This window comes from Phyllostomus discolor, chromosome 3 (genome assembly GCF_004126475.2).
Source record: "Phyllostomus discolor isolate MPI-MPIP mPhyDis1 chromosome 3, mPhyDis1.pri.v3, whole genome shotgun sequence".
Lineage (NCBI taxonomy): Eukaryota > Metazoa > Chordata > Mammalia > Chiroptera > Phyllostomidae > Phyllostomus > Phyllostomus discolor.
This window is the reverse complement of record NC_040905.2, coordinates 198,066,297-198,086,521: the sequence shown is the minus strand read 5'-3', so window position 1 is coordinate 198,086,521 and position 20,225 is coordinate 198,066,297. Positions and strand designations below refer to the sequence as shown.

Here is a 20,225-nt window from a genome sequence, read left to right as displayed (position 1 = left end):
TTTCACAGGGTTCATGCTACGGGCTGAACTGTCCCCCATAAATTCAGATGTTGACGCCCTGCTTCCCAATGGGATGGTATTTGGCCAAAGAGTGATCACCACAGAACCCAACCATAACCGGCACCCCGATATTGGACTACCAGCCTCCAGAACTGTGAAAAAATAAACCGCTGTTAAGCCACCCATTGTTAAGGCAGCCCAAGTGGACCAAGGGCACAGAATCCACTGTGGCTGTCAAACTAAATGTTCTTCCAGATTTCGCAGTAGACCATTTTCAGAGGTATGCTCTTCCCCCTGAGTCTCCTAAGTTCTCTTTGTCTTGTTATGTGGAATTTCAGAGTTCCCATGGTTTGTTTTTTTAATTTATTTTTCAAGTGAGTCTTCCTGATCCACGTGTAAAAATCAAGTAACCTATACACGAATCCAGGCTTACTCTGTTTCAGCAGACATGAATGAGCTGCTCTGAATCTTCCCATAATCATGGTCGACCATCACGGTAATAATTCTCAGATCTGCAGCTGGGCAGCAAGCAGCCACACAGGACCCCTTAGACCAGCTCCTTCTGGCAGGACTCCTCTGCTCCTTCATGCCTTGGGCTTCCTCCTCAAGTCCCTAATTCTCTAATTTGTTCAGCTGCTGTGAACTCGGAAGGCATACTTCCCAGCATGCACTATGGCCAGGTTGTTTTCCTCTTCCCCCACCTATAATTGCTACTTGCGGCAACCAGTCCTGGCACAGTGTACGGTCCCTCTGCTGGCTCCTCCTATTCCACACCTTATTTTTATAGTTCTGTGGCACTGGCCTACTCAAAGAAGTGGCAGGAACCCAGGAAGCAGCATTCTTATCTCACAAGGCAGCTCCTGAGTGGTAACAAGGGGCAGCCTCACACTGTTCTAGCAGCCTCACGTCCATAGCGTCAAGCTTAATTTTCTCAACGCAATTCCCTCCTCCCACGCCATCGGTGATAATTCCTCCCAGATCCTAGCACGGGTTGTCTGTAAGGCACACAGAACAAGTTTCATCTTGTTCTGCACCTTTCAGGGTAATTAACAGGCACCACTTATTAAATTTAATGCTTCCATGTAAGCATCACGGACTAATTCCTTTATAAACATAATCTCCGCTCATCTCCATGACAATCCTGAGGGGTGTTGTATTGTCATCGCCCCGTCTCTGAATTCAGGAAATGGTGGATCAGAGCGATTACAGAAGGTGCAGGATGTCACGCGGGGATTAGGTGCGATAAGCTGGGATTCACGTCTGGGGTGGTTCTAAAGCTCCCGTTCTCCTCCATCTCTTGGCAGCGCCGCTCCGTCATGACGCCCTGAACACGAGCCAGGTGCTGGCTGACACTTCACACACTCACCCTGCAGAACGGACGGACGTTCTTGTGCCTGACTTACAGATGGGTCACAGGACACTCAGAGAGCGTCAGCAGCCAGTGAACCGGTGGCGCCAGCATTCGAACCCGAGCCTGCTGGACTCCGAAGCTGATGTCCACAATTACAGCGCTAGGTAAGGAATGGACGGGCAGTGCTGGGCCGAGGCTCCCTGTCCTGGACCTGTCTACGACTGTCCGTCACGGGATGTGTCTAACGCACATGAGGGTGTTCTCACGGTCTACCCCTGGCAGTTTTCCTGTTGAGGATTTCCTCCTTTTCTTTATCTTCAAGATAATTTTAATGTTACTGTTTATTGAATGTTTACTATGCATATCACAAGCAGCGTGCTAATCACTTTACAGGTATTATCAGATCTGCGGTTTTCTGAGTGCTTTAAGAGTAAGAAGCAAGCAGAGAGTCATCCCCTATGAGGAAAGAGGAACAAGAGGCATAGGTACCTGGAGCAGACTGACAGCTGTTGGAGCGGAGCTGGGGTGGGGGACCGGGTGACACAAGGGGAAGGGAGAGAACAAGAACACACAGGCATGGCCCCAGGGCATGGGCAATGGGTGGGGACTGCCTGCAGGGGTCAGGCTGGGTGGAGGTGGGCAAAGGGGGGAAAGTGGGGACAACCGTAACAGCAGCAACAACGACAACAATAACAACAACAACAACAACAACAACAACGAAGAAAAAAGGAATTCAGGGACCCAGCCAGTGCCTTCCAAGGGCCTGGGACCAAGCTCCACCCCAAGGTGCATCTCGGGCTTCCCTGTTGCGCTCCCTCGATTTCTCTTCCGTCAGAGTTCCACATCCTTTCATTCTGTGTGTGTGTGTGTGTGTGTGTGTGTGTGTGTGTGTATTTTCGCAAGCTGCCTTAATCTTTACTGTGATAAGGCAGAGTCAATAAAGGTCTTTCACAGGGCAGAGACGCACAGGACATACAGAGAGGAAGAAGCAAGAATGTACATATCTGAAGGACTGGACCAGATGGGACCACATGTGAGATGCTCCCCTCCATCCACAAATAGTCTTCCAAAAATGCAAATCAGATCCCATGCCTTCCCCATTTAGTGCGCTCTTCCCGGGTCAGCTCGTTCTACTCGGGATTGAGTCTAGATAAACTGTCCAGCATCCGAGGCTCTCTAAAACCTGAACTCAGAATCGACTTGCCTATCCCTGGCTGGTGTGGCTCAGTGGTCTGAGCACCAGCCTGTGAACCAAAGAGTCACAGGTTTGATTCCCAGTCTAGGGCACATGCCTGGGTTTCGGGCCAGGCTGCCAGTAGGGGGCATGCAAGAGGCAACTACACAATTGATGTATGTTTCTCTCCCTCTTTTTCTTCCCCCTCCCCCTCTCTAAAAAATAAATCAAATCTTTAAAAAAAGAATCAATTTGCCTTTCAATTCCCAGAAAAGTGCTGCTCTCCTGCCTATGGGTGGGATGCAGGGGCTCACTTCCCAGCCTGGTTCCCACTCGGAAGCCTCCTGGATTCCCAAGGCAGGACAGGTACTCCTGGCACCCACAGCCCCCTGTGCTTCTGGACACGCAGTAACTATTCTTACTGACCTATGGGCCTCCTCCTTTCGTGCATCACCCGAAGGGAGGGTCTGTCTTGCTCACTGCCGTGCCCCCACAACACTCAATACAAGTGTGTTGGGAACAGGCAGGTCATGTGCCTGGCTCCTGCCCTCAGGGGTTTACTGGGACAAGGACAGAGCATCTGCCTCTAGTTCCTCTGGACAGCCTCACTGGCTGATAAACCCCTTCAGATGACAATAACGAGTTATTTTCCGAGCACCTATTATGTACCAGGCACTGTGCTAATTAACAGGTGACTGATATCCACGATCTCATTTAATCCCCCAACAAACCCGTGGGGACATGTCATCCTCATGCCACAGGTGAGGAGCCGAGGCTCAGGACGGCTAACAGATTGCCAGGGCACCAAGCATGTGCTACCTTCACTGTTCTGACCTTGACCCTGTGCTGTCCTGCTGTTTCTCAAAAGCTAAATCCTAACACTGACTGACCCATTTGACAGGTGGGCAAAGTGAGGTACAAGAAGGCCAGTGGCTCGCCGGCCAGAGACGTTGCTGCCAGCTGAGCAATGCCACCCTCTTCCAGCGGCGGAACTCACCTTGCCACCCTCGGCCAGCCCCCTCCTGTGTCCCCACCCTGCCCCCGCCCCAAGGAGAGGCCCGCATACTTGGCCCGATTTTCTGGAATGGTTCCGGGGGTTCCTCCTTCACCTCTTCAGTGGCCACGACACCTTGGTCGAAGGGATCTGTGGGAGAACACACGGCCCTTAGCACCCTGGTGACCAGGTCTCAGGAGCCCAGCTGGGGACCAGAGAGGTGGCCAGCCACCAAGTACTTACCTGCCCGGTTCTCGGGGGCCCCTTCCACACTGAACACTGAGTCCGGGCGGGAGGCGGCAGCCACGGAAGGAAAGCAAAGAGGAGCCCTGTTAGTCCCTGCCCACTCACAGGTGCCTCTGCCCACTAGTCCCAGTTCCTGTCCAGGTGAGCTTGCCTTTGGGGCCTAAGGGAGCTGCCCTGGCTAGTAGGGACGCCCCAGAAACCCAGGGACCACAGGGTGGTACATCCCAACCAAGATGCAGCCTGTGTCTCCATGCCTCTGCCTCCCACAGCAGGGCACCTCTGCCCTCCCGACCCCCGGCCCGGCAGGGGCAGGCAGGTGTTTCTGCCTGCCATGTCTGGATTGCCAGCACCCCTCTGAGGGGCCAGGGAGACACCAGGGGGAGTGGGGAAAAGCAGGCAAGAGGAAGCATGAGCCAGTAGGAAGTGAGCCTGGTTGTGAGGTGGGTGAGCTCAGGGTGAGGGGGCTACAGAGGGGCCCCAAGATTCTTCCCAGGTCCAAGACCCTATTTCTAGGATTCTAAAGTTTCTAAAAACAAATTACCTAAATTCATTGTTCTAATTTCTAACTCCATAATCTAAGACACTAAAATATCAACCTTCATTTTAAAAAATTGGTTTAATTTCACCAGAGCACATGAATACTCAATACGAAATCATATAATGAATTGGTATGAAATGGTGGGTATTAGACTGATTTCGATCTACAAAACCAGCAATTTCGCTTGGGTTGCCCTGATCAGAAGTATATGTGCAAGGTGATGGAGACCTCTTCTCCCCCGGGACCCTCATGGTCTCGCCCTTGCATGACCTTCCTCTGGGTCGGAGGAGGGAGGGAGGGCTGAGGGAAGGGGGGGCCAGATAAGCAGCCCTGGGCGGTGCTGGGGCGCTCTCTCTATGTGACTCGCTCCCAAGGAGTGAGGGGCCTGACTCACCATCCACTGCGTGCAGGTCCCGGTGCTCCTGGAAACAGCTGTAGTATTTGTACTTCTTCCCGCAGATGTCACATGTGTACCTGAAATTATCTGCGGGAAACATGTGGTTACCAGGGCTTCAGTCACTTGGGGTGGGATTTTGGGGGCCAGCTCACCTGGCCTCAGGAACCAAAGAAGGGACTAGCTCAGACTGGCCCCGATGGGTGACTCCATGGAGAATCAGTTCTGGGGGTATTAGGGGTCATCTACACAAGGGGACTGGGAAGCCAGCCCCCAATCCCACCCTAGGGGAGCTCGGCTCCTAAGGGCAGGTGGTAGCTGGCCCCACGGCTAAGCAGGCCCGGGGCCGGCAGCTTCGGAGAGGGCTCCCAAGGACCCGGTCTCCTGGTGTTCACATGCTGCGTGTTCCCTTCCCCTCGAGCCTGGGCAGGACCAAGTGACTTGCTTCTAATGAAGACAATGCAGCAAAGTGACATCCCTTCTCTGTCCAGGGATGTCACATCTGAGATTAGGTTACAGAAGACCATGACTTCCATCTGGCTCATACAGTCTCACTCTCCCTAGCTGGCATGCAGTGAGCTGCCCCACGGAGACCACCTGGCAGCCTCGGTGAACAGCTGGGAGCCGAGGCCCTACATCCAAGAGCGTGCGGAAGGCCAACTCTGCCAACAACCATACGAGTGAGAGTGGAAGCAGCTGCTGCTCTGGTTGAGATCTGAGAGTTGACCATGACCCTGGCCGACACCTTGACTGCAGCCTTACATAAGACCCAGAACCGGAGGACCCACTCCCAGATTCTGACCACAGAAACTGGGAGATAATCAGTGTTTGTTGCTTTAAGTCGTTAGGTTTGGGGGAAATGCGTCAGACAGCAACAGATAAACACAGGGCCCAAGTCTGGACAATCCCTAGGTCTACCCAAAGCCAGAGGCTGGACTCACACCAAAAGTTGTCCTCCGCACACTGGTGACACTGGCAACACTAACATTTGCTCGCACAAACCTTGCGTGTGCACTCCTTGGGCTGATCTAGGGATGGCCCAGCCATTCATCCTTCTAAGGATGCCCAGCACAGGGAGGGTGGGCAGCTTGCTCAGGCTACACACTGGGGCTGGAAACAGCCAGGATTCAAGTATTGACTTAATTCTAAGCCACGGCTGAGTCAGGGTGTAACAGGGTGCAGCCAAGAGGGGGGCCCCAAATAGGGATTTGGAATGGGGCCCAGAACTCAGGGTGTCCAAGGAAATATTAGGATGTCCTCACCCTCCACCCCCACCCCCACAGGTGTGGGCTGCGGGAAGGGACAAATGGAGCAGGGCCATTGAAAGCTGTTTTGTATAGCAACAGCTTTGCAGCTAACCTCTGGCATGGTCATTTAACATATCTATAACCTTTAACTGGTTACATAGATATGTTAAATAGCTGTGGCCATGCTCTGAGCCAGGGGAATGGAAGTAACTACCCCCCCCAAGACGTAACTGGGGAGCAGGTCCCCTGAGTTACAGCACCTGGGTGGGAGGAGCTTGGAGAAGATTGGCTCCATGACATGGGGCCATGCCTGCCCAGACTCACGATGGCAGCCCAGTAAAGCTGGAAGGATATGGGAGTGTAGCCAGTTTTGGGAGGAGTCGGAAATGGGGCTGCAGAGGAAGATCAGAGTGGGGATTTAAACGGAGACACAGCAGTCATTAGAGAGAACCATGCGGTTTTGACAGAGTGGAGACTCCTGCAGCCACTGTGCAGAGGACCACTCAGCTGTGGCACTGCAGAGAACCACGTGGCTTTACCAGAGTGGGGACCCCCAGAGCTTTAGAAGGGGGAACCACCACCCAGCTTTAGCAGAGATCCCGGTGACACAGCTGATGGTGCCGGGAACCGAGGGAGGCCTACCAGCTGAGCACGGATTACTGGGAAGAACTGGGGGCTGCCTGAGCTGTGGACTTCTATTTCCTTTCCTGAGATATGGTACCCCAGACTGGGTAAAGGGGGGAAGGAAGGACTGTGTGTGTTTGTGGGTGTTTTAAGGGACTTTGAGATTTTGATGAAGGCATTAGGTCACTACTTTAAGTTTGTATAGCATTAAATAAACATTTCCTTTCCTTTTCATGAATCTCTGGCATTGAGAGGTGTCTTTCCTATAAGGTGGTGGACATAACGAACCTGGGGGGTTCCTTTCAGTAGTAGTATATTGCCTTTGGCCCCCCATTTTGTTCTGTAATAAAGGTGCATGGCCCTTCCCTGTCCAGCCACCCTCCATCCCTGGGCTGGGGCACCAGCCCCCTGGCCCCTCTTCTGCTCCTCGACACCTAAGTACAGGATCAGATGAGACCCCTCCATGCCAAAGCTGTAACGCCGGGCAATTCTGTGTGGTTTCTGGCCCCCAAGTAGCTGAACTTTGGGACACAGATGACATCAGTTGTCTCCCCACCTCTGCCCCCACTGCACCTGCAGTCTCTGAAAGTGCCAGGTGCCAGGGCCACAGAGACTGACTGGTCCCCGAGTGAGGTGTGCACACAGCCTCGGCACATGCAGACACTCTGAGGGTGGGGGGATCAGGCAGGGTCCAGCAGGCCACCCTCCTACCAGTCTCTCCCATCAGGCCTGAACCAGCCAGGGGACAGTGCGGGAGGAAGGCCTGGCCCTGCCTGACCTCACCTGACCTGCCAGCCAGGGCCACTCCACCTGGGAATTCGGTGTCCCCTCTTCCCCCTAATGTGAAGGGAGGAGAGAGGATTGACCTGAATCCTGGGGCCTTGCCCAGACTAGCCGTTCCAGGACCCCAAGCCTGGCTCGGGCTTCCCCCGTTTCCTGGCCAGGAATCCAGCTTAGACAATGACCTCCCCCATCAAGTCCCATCCAGACCACAATCCTCTCTGGGTGCTGGACACCTGGGGAACAGAGGTGGGGAAGTCAAGGCCACCTGGGGTCTGTGGGTTCCAGATGGGGCCCTGCCCCTGAAAGTCCTCTCCCACACCGGCCAGTGCTGGTCACCCCCTGCAGCTGCCTGCCCCACTTGCCTCGTCCCTGCCCACACAGCCTCTGCAGCCAGCCAGGCCACGCCTACCACCTCCGATCAAACAGGAACCCCTGGTTTCTGCCACTGACAAGCGCCCGCCCAGCATGCGGTGTTGAATCCCACGCCACTATGTCTCACAGGGACAGGGAACACATTCCCAGACCCACCTCCTAAGGCAGGAGTGGATGCGGACAGGAGAGCCGTCCCTGAAGGACGAATGGGAAACCACATTCTCAGAACTCCCGGGGAGCCGGGTGTCTCTGGAGACAGCACTGCAAACCCACTCTGGGAGGCAGGCTGCCCAAGCTCCAACCCAACTGCACGGCTTACAGGGAGGACTAACACCAGCACACTCCCCAGCCTCCGCCCCACGGCTTTCTTCTCTGTAGGAGGGGGACGACAGTTCCCCCCCCTCCCGGAGCTGTGATAAAGAATCAACAAGTACGATGCTAAGGGAATCGATGTGAGGACAGCAAGAGAAGTGGATGTGAAGTTAGTCTTTTTGTAAGCTGAGAGATGGGTAAGCGGGCAGAGGCCTCCGTATCTGTATAACTTTTCTAACAAATGAAAGATTCCCAGATTACAGGGGTGAGACCTGGCTTCTGTGCCCCCCTCCACCCCTGACAGGCTGGACGACATCTCTCTGGGTCTCAGAACGCCCATCTGCTCCACGGGTGGGCAGGACATGCTCTCCTCCACAGGACCCTTTGGCTCCAGGACTCTGCGGCTGGGCTCCCGTAATGAGGCTGGGGGGTGCGAGGGCACCAGGCTTTCTGAGCGGTGCCGCTGGCCTGGGTCAGGGCAGGGTTGCAGCACGGGGAATAAAATAAAGCCCGCTGGCCACGGGGAGAAAACGCCACAGGAAGGAAGGGAGAAGTGATGGAAGGACTAAAAATAGCCCCGGCGACAGAGTCCTTAACCAGCAGCGGGCCTGCGGGAACAACGGAAGTCGGACGGAACACAACACATCATTGAGGGGCTGCCCGAGAGGCCCAGAATCGCTGAGGAAGGAAAGATAGATGGGGAAGACCTTGGGATGGGAGGCTGACCCCAGGCAGAGACCATGGGAGCTGGAAGAGAAGGGAGCTATTGAAGGGGAAGGAGCCTGGGGCCCAGCTGGGGCGGGGCAGGGCTCAGGAGGAAGGGCAGGCCTTCCCTCCTTCCAGACATGGGCCCTCTGGCTGCTGTCGGCCAACCTGAGCCCCGGGTTCTCCTCCAGACGGTGGAAGAGCAGCCTCAGCCCTGCCTGCCTGCCTACCGCGAGGGTAAGAACCCGCAGCCAGCGGACGGGAAAGCGCCTCAGGAGGGCAGGTGCTTTGGACCCAGTGCGGTTAAGGTCCTGCTTGGGCCTCAGACGCCTGCTTCGGGTGTTTTGTTCGAGGGGGTCCTGTTTGTTTATATTTTAAAAAATGTTTTTATGGCGGTACAACAAACATGCAGGACAGGAGTTCCCGTCTGTGTAACATGGCAGAGACAAGCAGCTGTGACAGAGGTGTCCGGTGGCCTGCGAAGTCCCAAAGGATCAGCGTATGGTCCCCTACAGAAGTGTGCTGGCCCTGAGGTGCAAAGGGCACAAACCCTAAGTGTGCGGCTTGTTCCCTTTCCGCAAACCCGAAACACAGAGAGTGGGAGGAACCAGCGCCCTGCCCCGCTGTCGGGACCCAGGGGCCCCTTCCTAAGGGGAACCAGGACTCTGACTCTCGCAGTGCGACTTCGTGTCCTGTTTCTGCACTTCCTGCAGCAGAGCTCAGAGGAGGGGCTCTTTGCTGGCTGCCTTTGCTCCCGTGGTCGGTGGGCCATCCACGCTGCTGTGCGTGGCTCTAAGTCTTTGCTCCTCGTGGCTGTACTGCGGTCCTTCGTGTGAACACTCCATGACTGACTTATCGCTTTAACTACCTGGGCACTCGCTCGCTCGGGAGGTCCCTGGTTTGGAGCTGTCACAACTACTGCTGCTGAGGACACCCCAGTTCACAGCTCAGGGCGGACACAAGCACACATTTCTGCTGGGTCACACCTGGGAGTGCGTGAAGCTGCTGGGTGCCGGAGCTCAGGGTTTGTTGGGTAGGGCCGGCTCCACCCCAGCCTGCAAACCTCTGGCTGGCTGCTCACCAGGCCTGTGAGCAGCAAAGAGAACACTGTCCCCAGATGTCAAGGCCCCGCACATCCCAGGCTCCGGGGTACCGCACCCAGGTTCACTGGTGCCCATGGATGCTTAAGAGATAATTCACTGAAGCAGAAGTTCCCTAACATCAGCTATGGAGCCCAATCCATGGAGGGGAGTCAAAAGAAGAGAAGAAACTGCATATGCTGGGCCACCTTAGAGGTGCCTGTGCAGGGGCCTGAGAAGTCTGTAGCAAGAAACATGTTCACCTTATCGGAATGCAAGGTTTCCCAGGCGTTTTAGCCAGAGAACCCCTTACCAACAGAACACCTATTAGCTTCCCTGGAATGAGAATGCCATGGAACACACTTTGGAGGAGGCTGTTTCGAGGTGCTGTGTTGCAATTCCATAAGAACCCTCTGGCCCCAGAGCCTCGACCGTAACAACGTGTCTCTCAGAGGCCAGCTGGGCCCTGCTGGTTGGGGAGGGGAGAGGATGAGTGTTTCTTCCTTCTACCCCTGGCTCTCTCGCCCAGCCCCCACCCCCCAAACCCACAAGGAGGGGAAAATACTCACTGCCTTGGGAGGCTCCCTCCCCTGAGGTGGCTTCAGTGTCTGTGAGAGGAACAGAGACAGGGGGAGGGGGAGAGAGAGAATCAATGAGAAGGAGGTGAGGACGCTGGACCAACGGCTGGGCACATGAACCCACTACAATGCACACAGGGACACTCTCCCCAATTCATAATGCAGAGAACCGAGCCTCTTAGTCCCTCCCCATGCCTCCCACCCCCACATCAGTCAAGGCTCTGACCCAAAGCCTTTCCTCCCTGTCAGCCAGGCTCAGGGAGGGCCAGGTGCCAGCCCTCCTGTCCCCTCAGCTTCAGTGTCCTCATCTTCAGAATGGACACAGCCACCTGCCCCCACTCTAGGCCCGTTGAGGGGAGCACATGAGATGATGTTGGGCAACACTGAAGCATTCTGGGAGGAAGCAGGCCTGTGCGGAGAGGCAGCGGGCCTCAGTGGCAGAAGCCTGGTGACATGTCCTGCAGCCCCTCACCCCTGTGCACTCTCCCAGGTAAAGCAGGATACTCCTCTCCTCCTCTGGAGTTACCCAGGTGGGGCCCTGGCATAAATGGGCAGAGAAGAGGGGGGCGTGACCCCTGAACTCCGCCCGAGGGATACACCACTCACCTCGGTGTGCGCGTACGTGGGTCTGGAAACAGTTGTAGTACTTGTACTTCTTGCCACAGATCCCACACTCGTAGGACCCTGGAAAACAGGAAAGAAAGGAACTGCTCAGCCAGCACCCAACACCTGCAACCGTGTGGCCCCAGCACCCGCGGTGATGCCTCCAGGGACCACTGACTCTGCCTCCAGGGGGCAGGGCTCCTCCAACGGCCGTCTTGTCCCCAGTAAGCAAGGAGGCGGCAAGGACCTGCAGAGGCATCGTCACCGGACCACTGTGGGGCACTCAGGGGAACGCCGTCACCCTGACACCGGCATGGAACCGAGCGGCCTGTCATCCAGTGATTTTATGCGTCTTGTCTCGCAGGGCAGAATGTAAACACGTGCGGGGCAAAGACCAGATCTGTGTATTTCTTTGTCTTCAGCTCCACGACTGGCACAAGGCGGGGGCTCCATAAATTTACGGTGTTCTACTCATCTGTCACTGAGTAACAGTGACCCAACCCACGGCCACTGTGCACCCCAGGCTGGCGCAGTGGGCTGCTCACTGAGGGGCCTTCTGGGGACTCACTCTCAGCTGAGGCAGACCCTTCTCCCCCCTGCCTGACTTCCTGCCTCCTCACTCCCGGGTTCCCCGATTACCTTTTTGTCCTCCGTCACTGTCACTCTCTACTAAGCACCAGGTACTGCACAGGCCTGGACTCTCACCTCAACGCGCAGGTGAGGGGGCCAAAGCTGGCCGGCTGTGTGGCACCCTGCCCACCTCACACCAATGAGTGGAAGTGGGGTCCGGACTCAGGCCCCCTCACACATCAGCTCAGTGCCTCCTCACCAGCCCAGCAGCCAAAGGCAATCGTTACCCCCATTCTCAGGCGAGGGAAGTGTGGGTCGGAGGGTGACACGGACCGCCCAGATGTGTCTAGATCCAGAGCCAGCGTGCGTGCATGCCCACCACGCAATCGGCCCCTGGGGAAGCACCAAGAGGAGATGGTGCTTGTTCACAGGAACACTTACCGAGGACACCCAGGTCCCACCTCTGTCCTCCGCCTTCCCGGAAGTCCTCATGCGGTTGGGACATGTAAGCACCCACGTCAACAGTGAGTATCTGAGTTCTAAGGGGGCAGGTGGTCCAAGGCTGGGGCTACTCAGCTCATGGTTTGTGAGGAACTGGGCTCAAAGGCAGCCACCAGGCTCCAGAGCCATCCTACTGCCGCCATGCCAGGTCCCCTCCAGGTGCCACAGGAGCTGTAAATCCCCTGCCATCACGGGGCTCCCCCTGACGCTGCAGGGCAGTGGAACACCCGAACCACGCCTGGTACCATCACGGGACTCCCAGAGTCCACTGTCAAGAGGCAGCGGCAGTTGGCAGGGCATGCCAGCACTTGGAAGCGAGACTCCCCCCCCCCATCCTGCTGTCGCTAGTGACACATCAAGGACCCTCAGGCACCAACCAACAGCACTGTCCAGCACTCTCTACAGCTACCAGCAGAGAACCTGGCGTAGCACCCTCCCTGAGAGCCCTGGGCAGGCCAGGTGAGACCAGCAGAGGCCAGGGGAGGCTAGTGCCTGCCACCACTAAAAGGAAGAGGGAAGGGTCGAACACGGAGGTGGAGTAGGCCATCTCCTGAGGACAAGGAACATGGGTAGAAACCCCCCCCCAGCTGTCTCACCTGTACCCAGCTAGCTCCCGATAAGCTGCGACACGTTTCAGGACACACAGAAATGCAACAAGACAGAAATCCAGAGCCAGTGAAGGGGAAAACAAAAATGCAAACGGGGCCAGACAGAGCGATGGCCCCTCACGACGGGCAGTCCTGTACTTGGTGTGGAGCATCACAGCGGCCACAGCTCACAGATCAGATGCTGAGGAGCGGCCAGAGCCTGCTGGGGGACAGGGGACCTGGAGAGGTAAGTCAGGGACGAGCAGGTTTCCTGAGGCTCTCTGGGACTTGGCCTCGGGCCAAACATCCCCTGAACCAGGATCTTCCAAGCAGAGAGAAAAGCCCCTAGGGAGGTGTGACCACAGGCAGTTGTGAGACAACCAATCCCCCAACCATCAACGCCCACATGCATCCTTCCCAAAATCCACCTGATGGAGAACACGGCAGCAGGCAGGGAGCCCACCCCCGCTGGTTCTCCCTTCCTCCTCCCTGCTCACCTTCCCCCTTCTCCCACATTACACACGAGACGGTTCTCCCGTCCACCGAATCCCGCCTCAGCGTCCTGCACGGGACGTGAGCATCTCAGGGCTCCCGGCAAAGGCGTGGTCTGAAACACTGGCGTCGGGCTCAGATGGTGGGGGGCATCTACCGACCGGGAACAATTCACGGGAACTGAGTGTTTTCTGAGTCACAGCTCTCAGCAGAATTGACGATCTAATGGGGTCCTCAGAGGAGAGACCACGAAAAATAGTGTCTGATGAGAAACCCCCATATCACCCCAGCAGACTTTGAGTCAGAGAACTGAATGACGCCAAACAAAAATGAACTAAGCAAACAACTAGACCAAGAACAGAGCCACAGAACTGGAGATCACATGGAGGGTTATCCGCAGGGAGGGGCGAGGGGAGAATGGGGGGGGAAGGTACAGGGAATTAGTGGCATAAATGGTAGGTACAAAACAGACAGGGGGAGATTAAGAATAATACAGGAAATGGAGAAGCCAAAGAACTTACATGTACAACCCATGGACATGAACTAAGTTGGGAAATGATGGGAGGGGGGGTGCAAGGTGAAGGAGAGACTAAAAGGAGAAAAAAAATGGGGCAACTGTAATAGCACAATCAATAAAATATACTTTAAAAGTACTTAAAAATATACTTTAAAAAAAAGTGACGTTGCTAGTACAAAACTCCATACCTCCCCGGCTCCTTAGTTAGGTGATCGAGCTTTCTGAGCACTTAACACTTAGGAAAACCAAAAGACGGGGATTAAATTCATGCCGAATCCTGTCTCATTCAACATATAAGAAATATTAATTCACAGAAACATGAGCCAATTGAAAGAGAAATAAAGCCCCATCCATTTTATGAAAAGGTGCATTTTCGATAATTTTTTACTTGCACATTTATGATTGCCCTAAATTTGTTTTTGGCAAGTTGTATGCTAATAATAACTCAGCCTAGAAAAGAAATGTTTTAAAATATAGAGCTTTATGAGCCCAACAAATTTTTTTTTAGAAATTTCTATTTCAATTTACATACATCTTGTTGCGGGAGAGGAGTGTGAAACAGTGATCAATAAAAGGCTCTCAGGCATAAAAAATATATGACATCAGGGTAAAATCCTGCGAGGGGAAGTGGACTGGAAATACGAGTTCAAGGAGAAAGCGGGAGGACGTGAAACTTCCGGCTGCTGCAGATGGGCCTGTTCCCACGTTCCTTAAACGGATGATGGCGCATGGCGAGTGGCAGCGGGGCCCTAATTATGCGGGATGCATCTAAAAGGGTTCACAGCTTTATTTCCAAAGGCCACAATATTTTTTACACAATACTCCAGAAATCATATCCTCTATAATTGCTTAAACGTTGAATTAAAATGTAAGATGTCAACTCAAACACGTGAAAGAGAGTACGGTTTCTCAAAATTCTTTTAGAGGACAGCGAACAGAAGCGTGAAGCCACACGTCTGTTATTCTTATCGTTGCAGATGCAACCCCAGATGCCGCCGACGTCCGAGGCTGCGGCTAATACCACGGGTCTCTGCTTTGCATTTTTGTCCCCTTTTAAAAATGCTTTCCTGCTCTTTACTTCGCTCCACTCCCAGCACACCTACAGGCAGGTTTTACACATAGTGACGCACATAGTGAGTCCCTTGGCTCAGGGCCCTGGGGTCTGTTCCAGTGGGGGGCACCCTCCAACTGAGATCCCCTTCCCACCTTGTACCTCCCAATGAAGAGCCCTCATCAGAGACAAGATGCACCTGGGAGGGTGGCCAAACCCCCTCCTTTCTGAGTGGCTGCAGCGAGCGCAGAGCGCCGGTTCTGGCAGGCTGAGGCGTCAGGCCCTGCCAACAACCTACTGAAACTGACTATCAGCTGGCACTGCGAAGTAGGACCTGGCGCCTTCACTGCTGGGTTTGTCACACACCAAACCCATGTGGCCTTGTCTGAATGGCTGTCTGCTCTTTCGCTGCCCCTTCCAGAGCCGTGGCTCAGCTCCCTCCTCCCTGGGCAGCCCCGCACGTGTGGCGACACCTCCACCCCTTGGTGCTCACGGTTTGCTGCCTAGAAACACCCTTGCAGGATCCAGTCTGCCCTCGCACACCCCGACCAGTGACCCTCTCTGCTCACCCGTCTCTGGGGCAGGAACTCCCTCCCTCACAGGGTTCTACCCTGCTGTGGTTCCCATCATCACAAAGTCCTTCCTTTTAATGAGTTGAAAGCACCTCCTGGTAACTTCCTCATATTGGCAGGGACTACCTAAAACATGTCCGCTCTGTCTCCTCCCACCAAAACACTTAGATTCTACCATCCGTCCGGCCCACAGCTCCCCCCCCCCCCCCCCGCCCCGACAAAGAGCCCTTAGCTCTGCCCTGAGGCTGCTCCCTACTCTGAGCCGGTTAACTCTCTGGAAGTAACCTCTTGGTTCACCCCCTCATCTGAGGAGGAGTCCTCTGGGCCACTAGCTCCCTCCATGGGCTCCTCAGCCACCACCGGGGAGCCCTGACCGCCAGGTCTCCAGGCCCCTGGGGCTCTCCCTGGGCCCCTCCCTACGTAACATCTCTGGAAAAGGACCAGCAGCCTCAGCACAGAGAAGAGCACCCACTGTTTGGCAGCACATTCTGACCACCATGATGGGGCCTGGGCGTTCGGCTCTCTCTGAACCAGAAAACGTCCCAGGGGCTGGAAGGTCCTCATTGTGGCCAACCCAGCCTGCCTTGTCTTCACCATGTAGGACAAGGACGGCACGCAGTTTTCTACTACAGATTTTTCAGTTCTGGCTGACCAGTGGTGCCTTCTTGGTGTACTGTGTTGAGAAGGATTCTGAGGTCCACTGTTCGGACAGTATGCAGGGATCAACCAGCGATGCCATGAACATGGAACCAGGGAGTCGCGATGGTGGTCCCTTGTGTGTCCTAGCATTCCTCGCAGAGAAGCTCCAGAAACCTCAAGTGTGGTTCTCCCGTTCCGTGGGGCCGCTGCTGTGCAGACCTCTGCACGCTGCTTGTCGGGAGGGAACAGGCGGTTGTGAACTCACTTCCGGTTTTAGCCAACCAAGTTGTCCCTGTCAGTATTATCTCTGCTCTTCTTGCTAAATAAAGGAAGCTCAAGGCCTCGATCCTAAGCCCCACACTGGCTCCAAGGGCAATGGCGTTCCTTTCCAGAGTGAGAGGTACTCTTTCTCAGCCCAAGGAATTGCTGGGCAAAAGGGAGGTGGCAGCAACTAACGCAAGCTCGGCAGCTGGCGTCCTGGGCACACAGATGCCCCTCCTGACTCTCCCGGCCTGAGACGCTGCCAAATGCCATCCACGTGTCCATGACCCCGGCTTGTCCATGGGAAGTGCCTCAGATAACATTTGTGTCATTGGGAACACTGTTTGTCTGATGGCTGTTAAAGGGCCAATGAGCACGTGGGGGTGGGGGGATGGGAGCTCAGAGAAAAGGCAAACGGGAGGTTCCCTCATGGCACAGCACTGGGTGACCGAACAGGACCGCTATTCTATTCGGCAACAGAGCCCGGCTCTGAGCCCTAAGCGTGGCACTCGGCAGGCCCTTGGCTCTGCGGAGCCCCACGCTCCCCTGCTGGCCGCCTCGGGAACACGTTAACCCCTCGGTGCCTGGGCACCAGGGCACAGATGCACACAGGGCACGAGCTCACTTAAAGGGACGGCTCTAACCAGCATCCCACCCCAGGCAAGATCCCTGGGAGTCTTGCCCCCTTCTGGCAGCGGGTGGGAGGTGTGCTGTGAGGTGGAGTGGGGCCTCCACAAAGTGGGAGAAAATGCCACCAACCTGCTGTGTGACTCGGGGTAACTTTCCTTCTGGCAAGGCCTTTGCCCTTCTATAAAATGAAGGGGATGGGGCGTCAAATCGACAGCAGGAGTAGCCCCACTGCCTGCTTCCACAGCCGCGGCAGACATCAGTAATGGATTGTGCCCCCTTTAGAGGTTTGAACACAGACTCCTATGAGAGCCCGCAGCGGCTACCTGGACACGGCCCTCCAGATAAAATCTCCTTGCCATCTCGTGATTACATGAATTCAAAAGGTTCCATTCTAACACTGATTTGTTCTGTTGTTAAATGCTTTTCTTTCCTGGTGCTGCAGACAACCCACATCCCTCTGAGCCTGACCCTTGGCAGAAACTACACCCGCGAGGAAGGTTGGGCTGGGTGGACGCGGAACAAGAGGCCACCACGGCCAGCAGGGCACGAGCTGGGCCTGTCTGGTGAGGGCTCCCCGTGGTGGGTCCACCTCGAACTCCTCACTGTGGCTGTTGCACCTGTTCACAAGGATGTGCCCCAAGCAGGTAACTCGGAAACTTCACAAGCTACCCCAGGTTCCTGACTTCTAGGAAGGTGGTACTGGGAGGAGCTCCAGGGACGGGACACGCCTGCCCAGTTCTCAGATGAGAAAACCGAGGCCCCATTAGATCTTTGTCTTCTGACACCACATCCAGGGCCAAGTTTCTCCTCCATCCCATTCTTCCTCCTCTATATCATGCTGGCTTATTTCTTAAACTTGGGGGTGGGGGGATAGCAGAAATATTACTACTCTTTCCCCTTGAAGAGGTTATTTTATGCTATTAATACTAGTACTAGTACTAACAATTTACTAATAAGCACATTTACTAAACATAGTGTTGAGTGCTTTACTTATGTTATGTTTACTGAATCCTCACATAGCCCGGTGAATCTGCCGTAGTAAAAACTGAGGCACAGAGAGGTCAAGAAACGTGCCCAAGGTACAAGAGCATAAGTCACGGAGCCTGGATTCACTCTTAGTCCAAGGAGTAGAGTTCCTTCTCCTCACACAACAATGTTCCCTCCCTCTGCCTCTCTGGATTCCCACACCCCACAGGAGGCCAGGACGTGGAGCACGCCTCATTTAACAGAAGAGGACACTAAGGCACAGTGAGGCCAGGGACCCTGCTGCTGCGCACCAGCTGAGCCGGCTGCCAGCGTGGTGGCTGGCAAAGGGCCAAGGGCCCTGGGGCCTCCCACTGTGCAGGCAGCTGGCTCAGGGAGGGGTGCCCACATTTCCTTAGCACGGCTGCTCCAGGCTTTGCCCGCTGGACTCGGGTCCAGCCTGCCGGCTCCACTCCAAGATTCAAATTCCACTACCCTACTGCGCCTTTCCTGGTAAAGGGCATACTGGGTCCAATGAGTCTTCAAAAAAAAAATGCCCACCTCCCAGCATGAGCTGGGATGCCCTCCCCTTAGTTAAGTAACACATCTAGTGGCTACAAGTCCTTGGCCGTGGGGAGTGAATACTGATGGACGGAGGCCGGACACAGGCCCCTGGAAGAGTCTTCTCTCACAGGGCACTGGGCGAAGTCACTCACACTCTCCCCCCAATATTTCTGGTTCATTTCCCTTCTGTCACATGCTAGCATGGCATTTCCCAGCCTCCTTGAGGTTGGGTGGGCCATGTGGCTAGTTTTGGCCAATGACTGCACGGAACGAGCACCTCTCACTTCTGGGCCACAGCAGGTTGTTTGCCAGTGTGAATCCTTCCAGAGCTTTCCTCCCTTGGTCACGTGGTGGCACCATTCCATACAATGGCTGCTTTCGCCTGGGTCCAGAGCACAGTGGAGTTCCTGAAGGGCCCACAAGGGACATGCAGTGTGACTAAGAAATAAGCTTTGGTCGTTTCCAGCTACCACAATCGCTTTGTATTTTTAGGGTCTTTGTTACTGTGGCATAACCTAGCCCCATCGGGACAGGTAGAGCACCAATGTCAACACTGCTTCCTAGAGGTCAGCACCTTGCTAGGTATTGTGGGATGGGAGCCGAGAGCAGAGGGACATGGGTCCGACAGGTCCCGCAGCTCCAGGCTCCAGCAGCTCCCAACCTCATGGCAGAGACAAGCATGGACAGGGCACCTCTAACCTAAAGCAGATAATGCAAAGTGCCCAAGTGAGAGACGGTACAAACAGACCACTTCTGACCAGAAGGGATCAAGGAAGACCTCTGGGAGGAGGTGGCAATGAAGTTGGCCTTGAAGGCTGGGTTGGATTGGGGCATGTGGAAACAGCCAAAGGCATTCCAGGGAGAGGTAACAGTGAAGGCAAAGGGCAGGAAATGCAACAGAAGAACAGACTGTGCTGGAATAAAAGGTCTGGGAAGATCAGAATGAAGAAATGAGATAAAAGGCTCAGATTACAGAGGTTCTTCATTTTGTGTCTAGGGGCCTTGACCCTAGACACAGTGGGGGAATCCCAAGTTTATAGTCAGGGCATGGCACATTCAGTGTCCTGTTTCGGCCAAGGCCCCTGGCAACCAGAAGGGAGCAGGGGAGGGCAGGAAGACACAAAGGTGTGGTAGTTAGTGGGACGTCCCCATGACCCAGGTGGGGCTGATGGTGGCCAAACCCAGCGAAAGAACAGGTAGCAGAGGGATCTCAAGGCTGATTCCCAGAGGTGGGAACGGAAGGGCAGCCGGACTTGAGTCTACACTTGGGGAAACAGATGGAGGGGAACTCCCCCATTGGACCCTGCGTGCCACACGTGGGGCGCGAGCCTCGACGTCAGCACTGAGTTAGAGCTGGCCCAGGAAAGACAGGCAGAGGACGGCAACAGTGGCACTTCTAAGAACACACTTCACATGGGACACGAGTCGGCAGGCACTGGGACCCAGACTAGGCGAGGCCTCGATGCCAGGCTGAGGCACGTGGACCTGACTTTAAAGTCCAGGGTTTGCAAACGTTGGGCCCCTGGAGTGACTCCGACCCCCAGGCATGCTTGGTTTGGCGTATTTCAAAAGCCAAATTAGTTGCCAACATTTGGAGCCAAAAGAATTCACGTGAAAATTCTCATTTCTGGCATGTGGTATGTCCAGAGAGCTGGCCACACGGAGTCCCCACTAGTTACAGTCAGCTGCAGCTGAGGAGAGACCCCCGCTGCATGCCAGGCGCGGGCGCTCCAGCTGGACACGATCCCCACCACCTGCCAGTCTGGCTCGTCGCTCCTACGCTAAATAAACATATCTGCCGGGCCTCGGTGAGCCTGGCAGGAGCGCAGGCAGCCCCTGAGGGGGATCCCCAGGCTCATGCTGGAAAGTGAGGAGAGA

At 55.1% G+C, this 20,225-nt stretch overlaps 1 protein-coding gene across 14 annotated transcripts in view; it reads right to left on the bottom strand.

The window, feature by feature from the left end:
• ZNF618 (zinc finger protein 618) overlaps positions 1–20,225 on the bottom strand; it is a 167,086-nt gene that overhangs the window by 32,495 nt on the left and 114,366 nt on the right. For all 14 annotated transcript variants that reach the window (XM_028533021.2, XM_036022098.1, XM_036022097.1 and 11 more), the window contains exons 4-8: positions 11,004–11,081; positions 10,389–10,427; positions 4,698–4,787; positions 3,763–3,798; positions 3,592–3,669 (exon numbers count right to left, since the gene is read on the bottom strand). In XM_028533021.2, the coding sequence (XP_028388822.2) occupies positions 3,592–3,669; positions 3,763–3,798; positions 4,698–4,787; positions 10,389–10,427; positions 11,004–11,081 (321 nt within the window). The remainder of the gene's footprint in view (positions 1–3,591; positions 3,670–3,762; positions 3,799–4,697; positions 4,788–10,388; positions 10,428–11,003; positions 11,082–20,225) is intronic.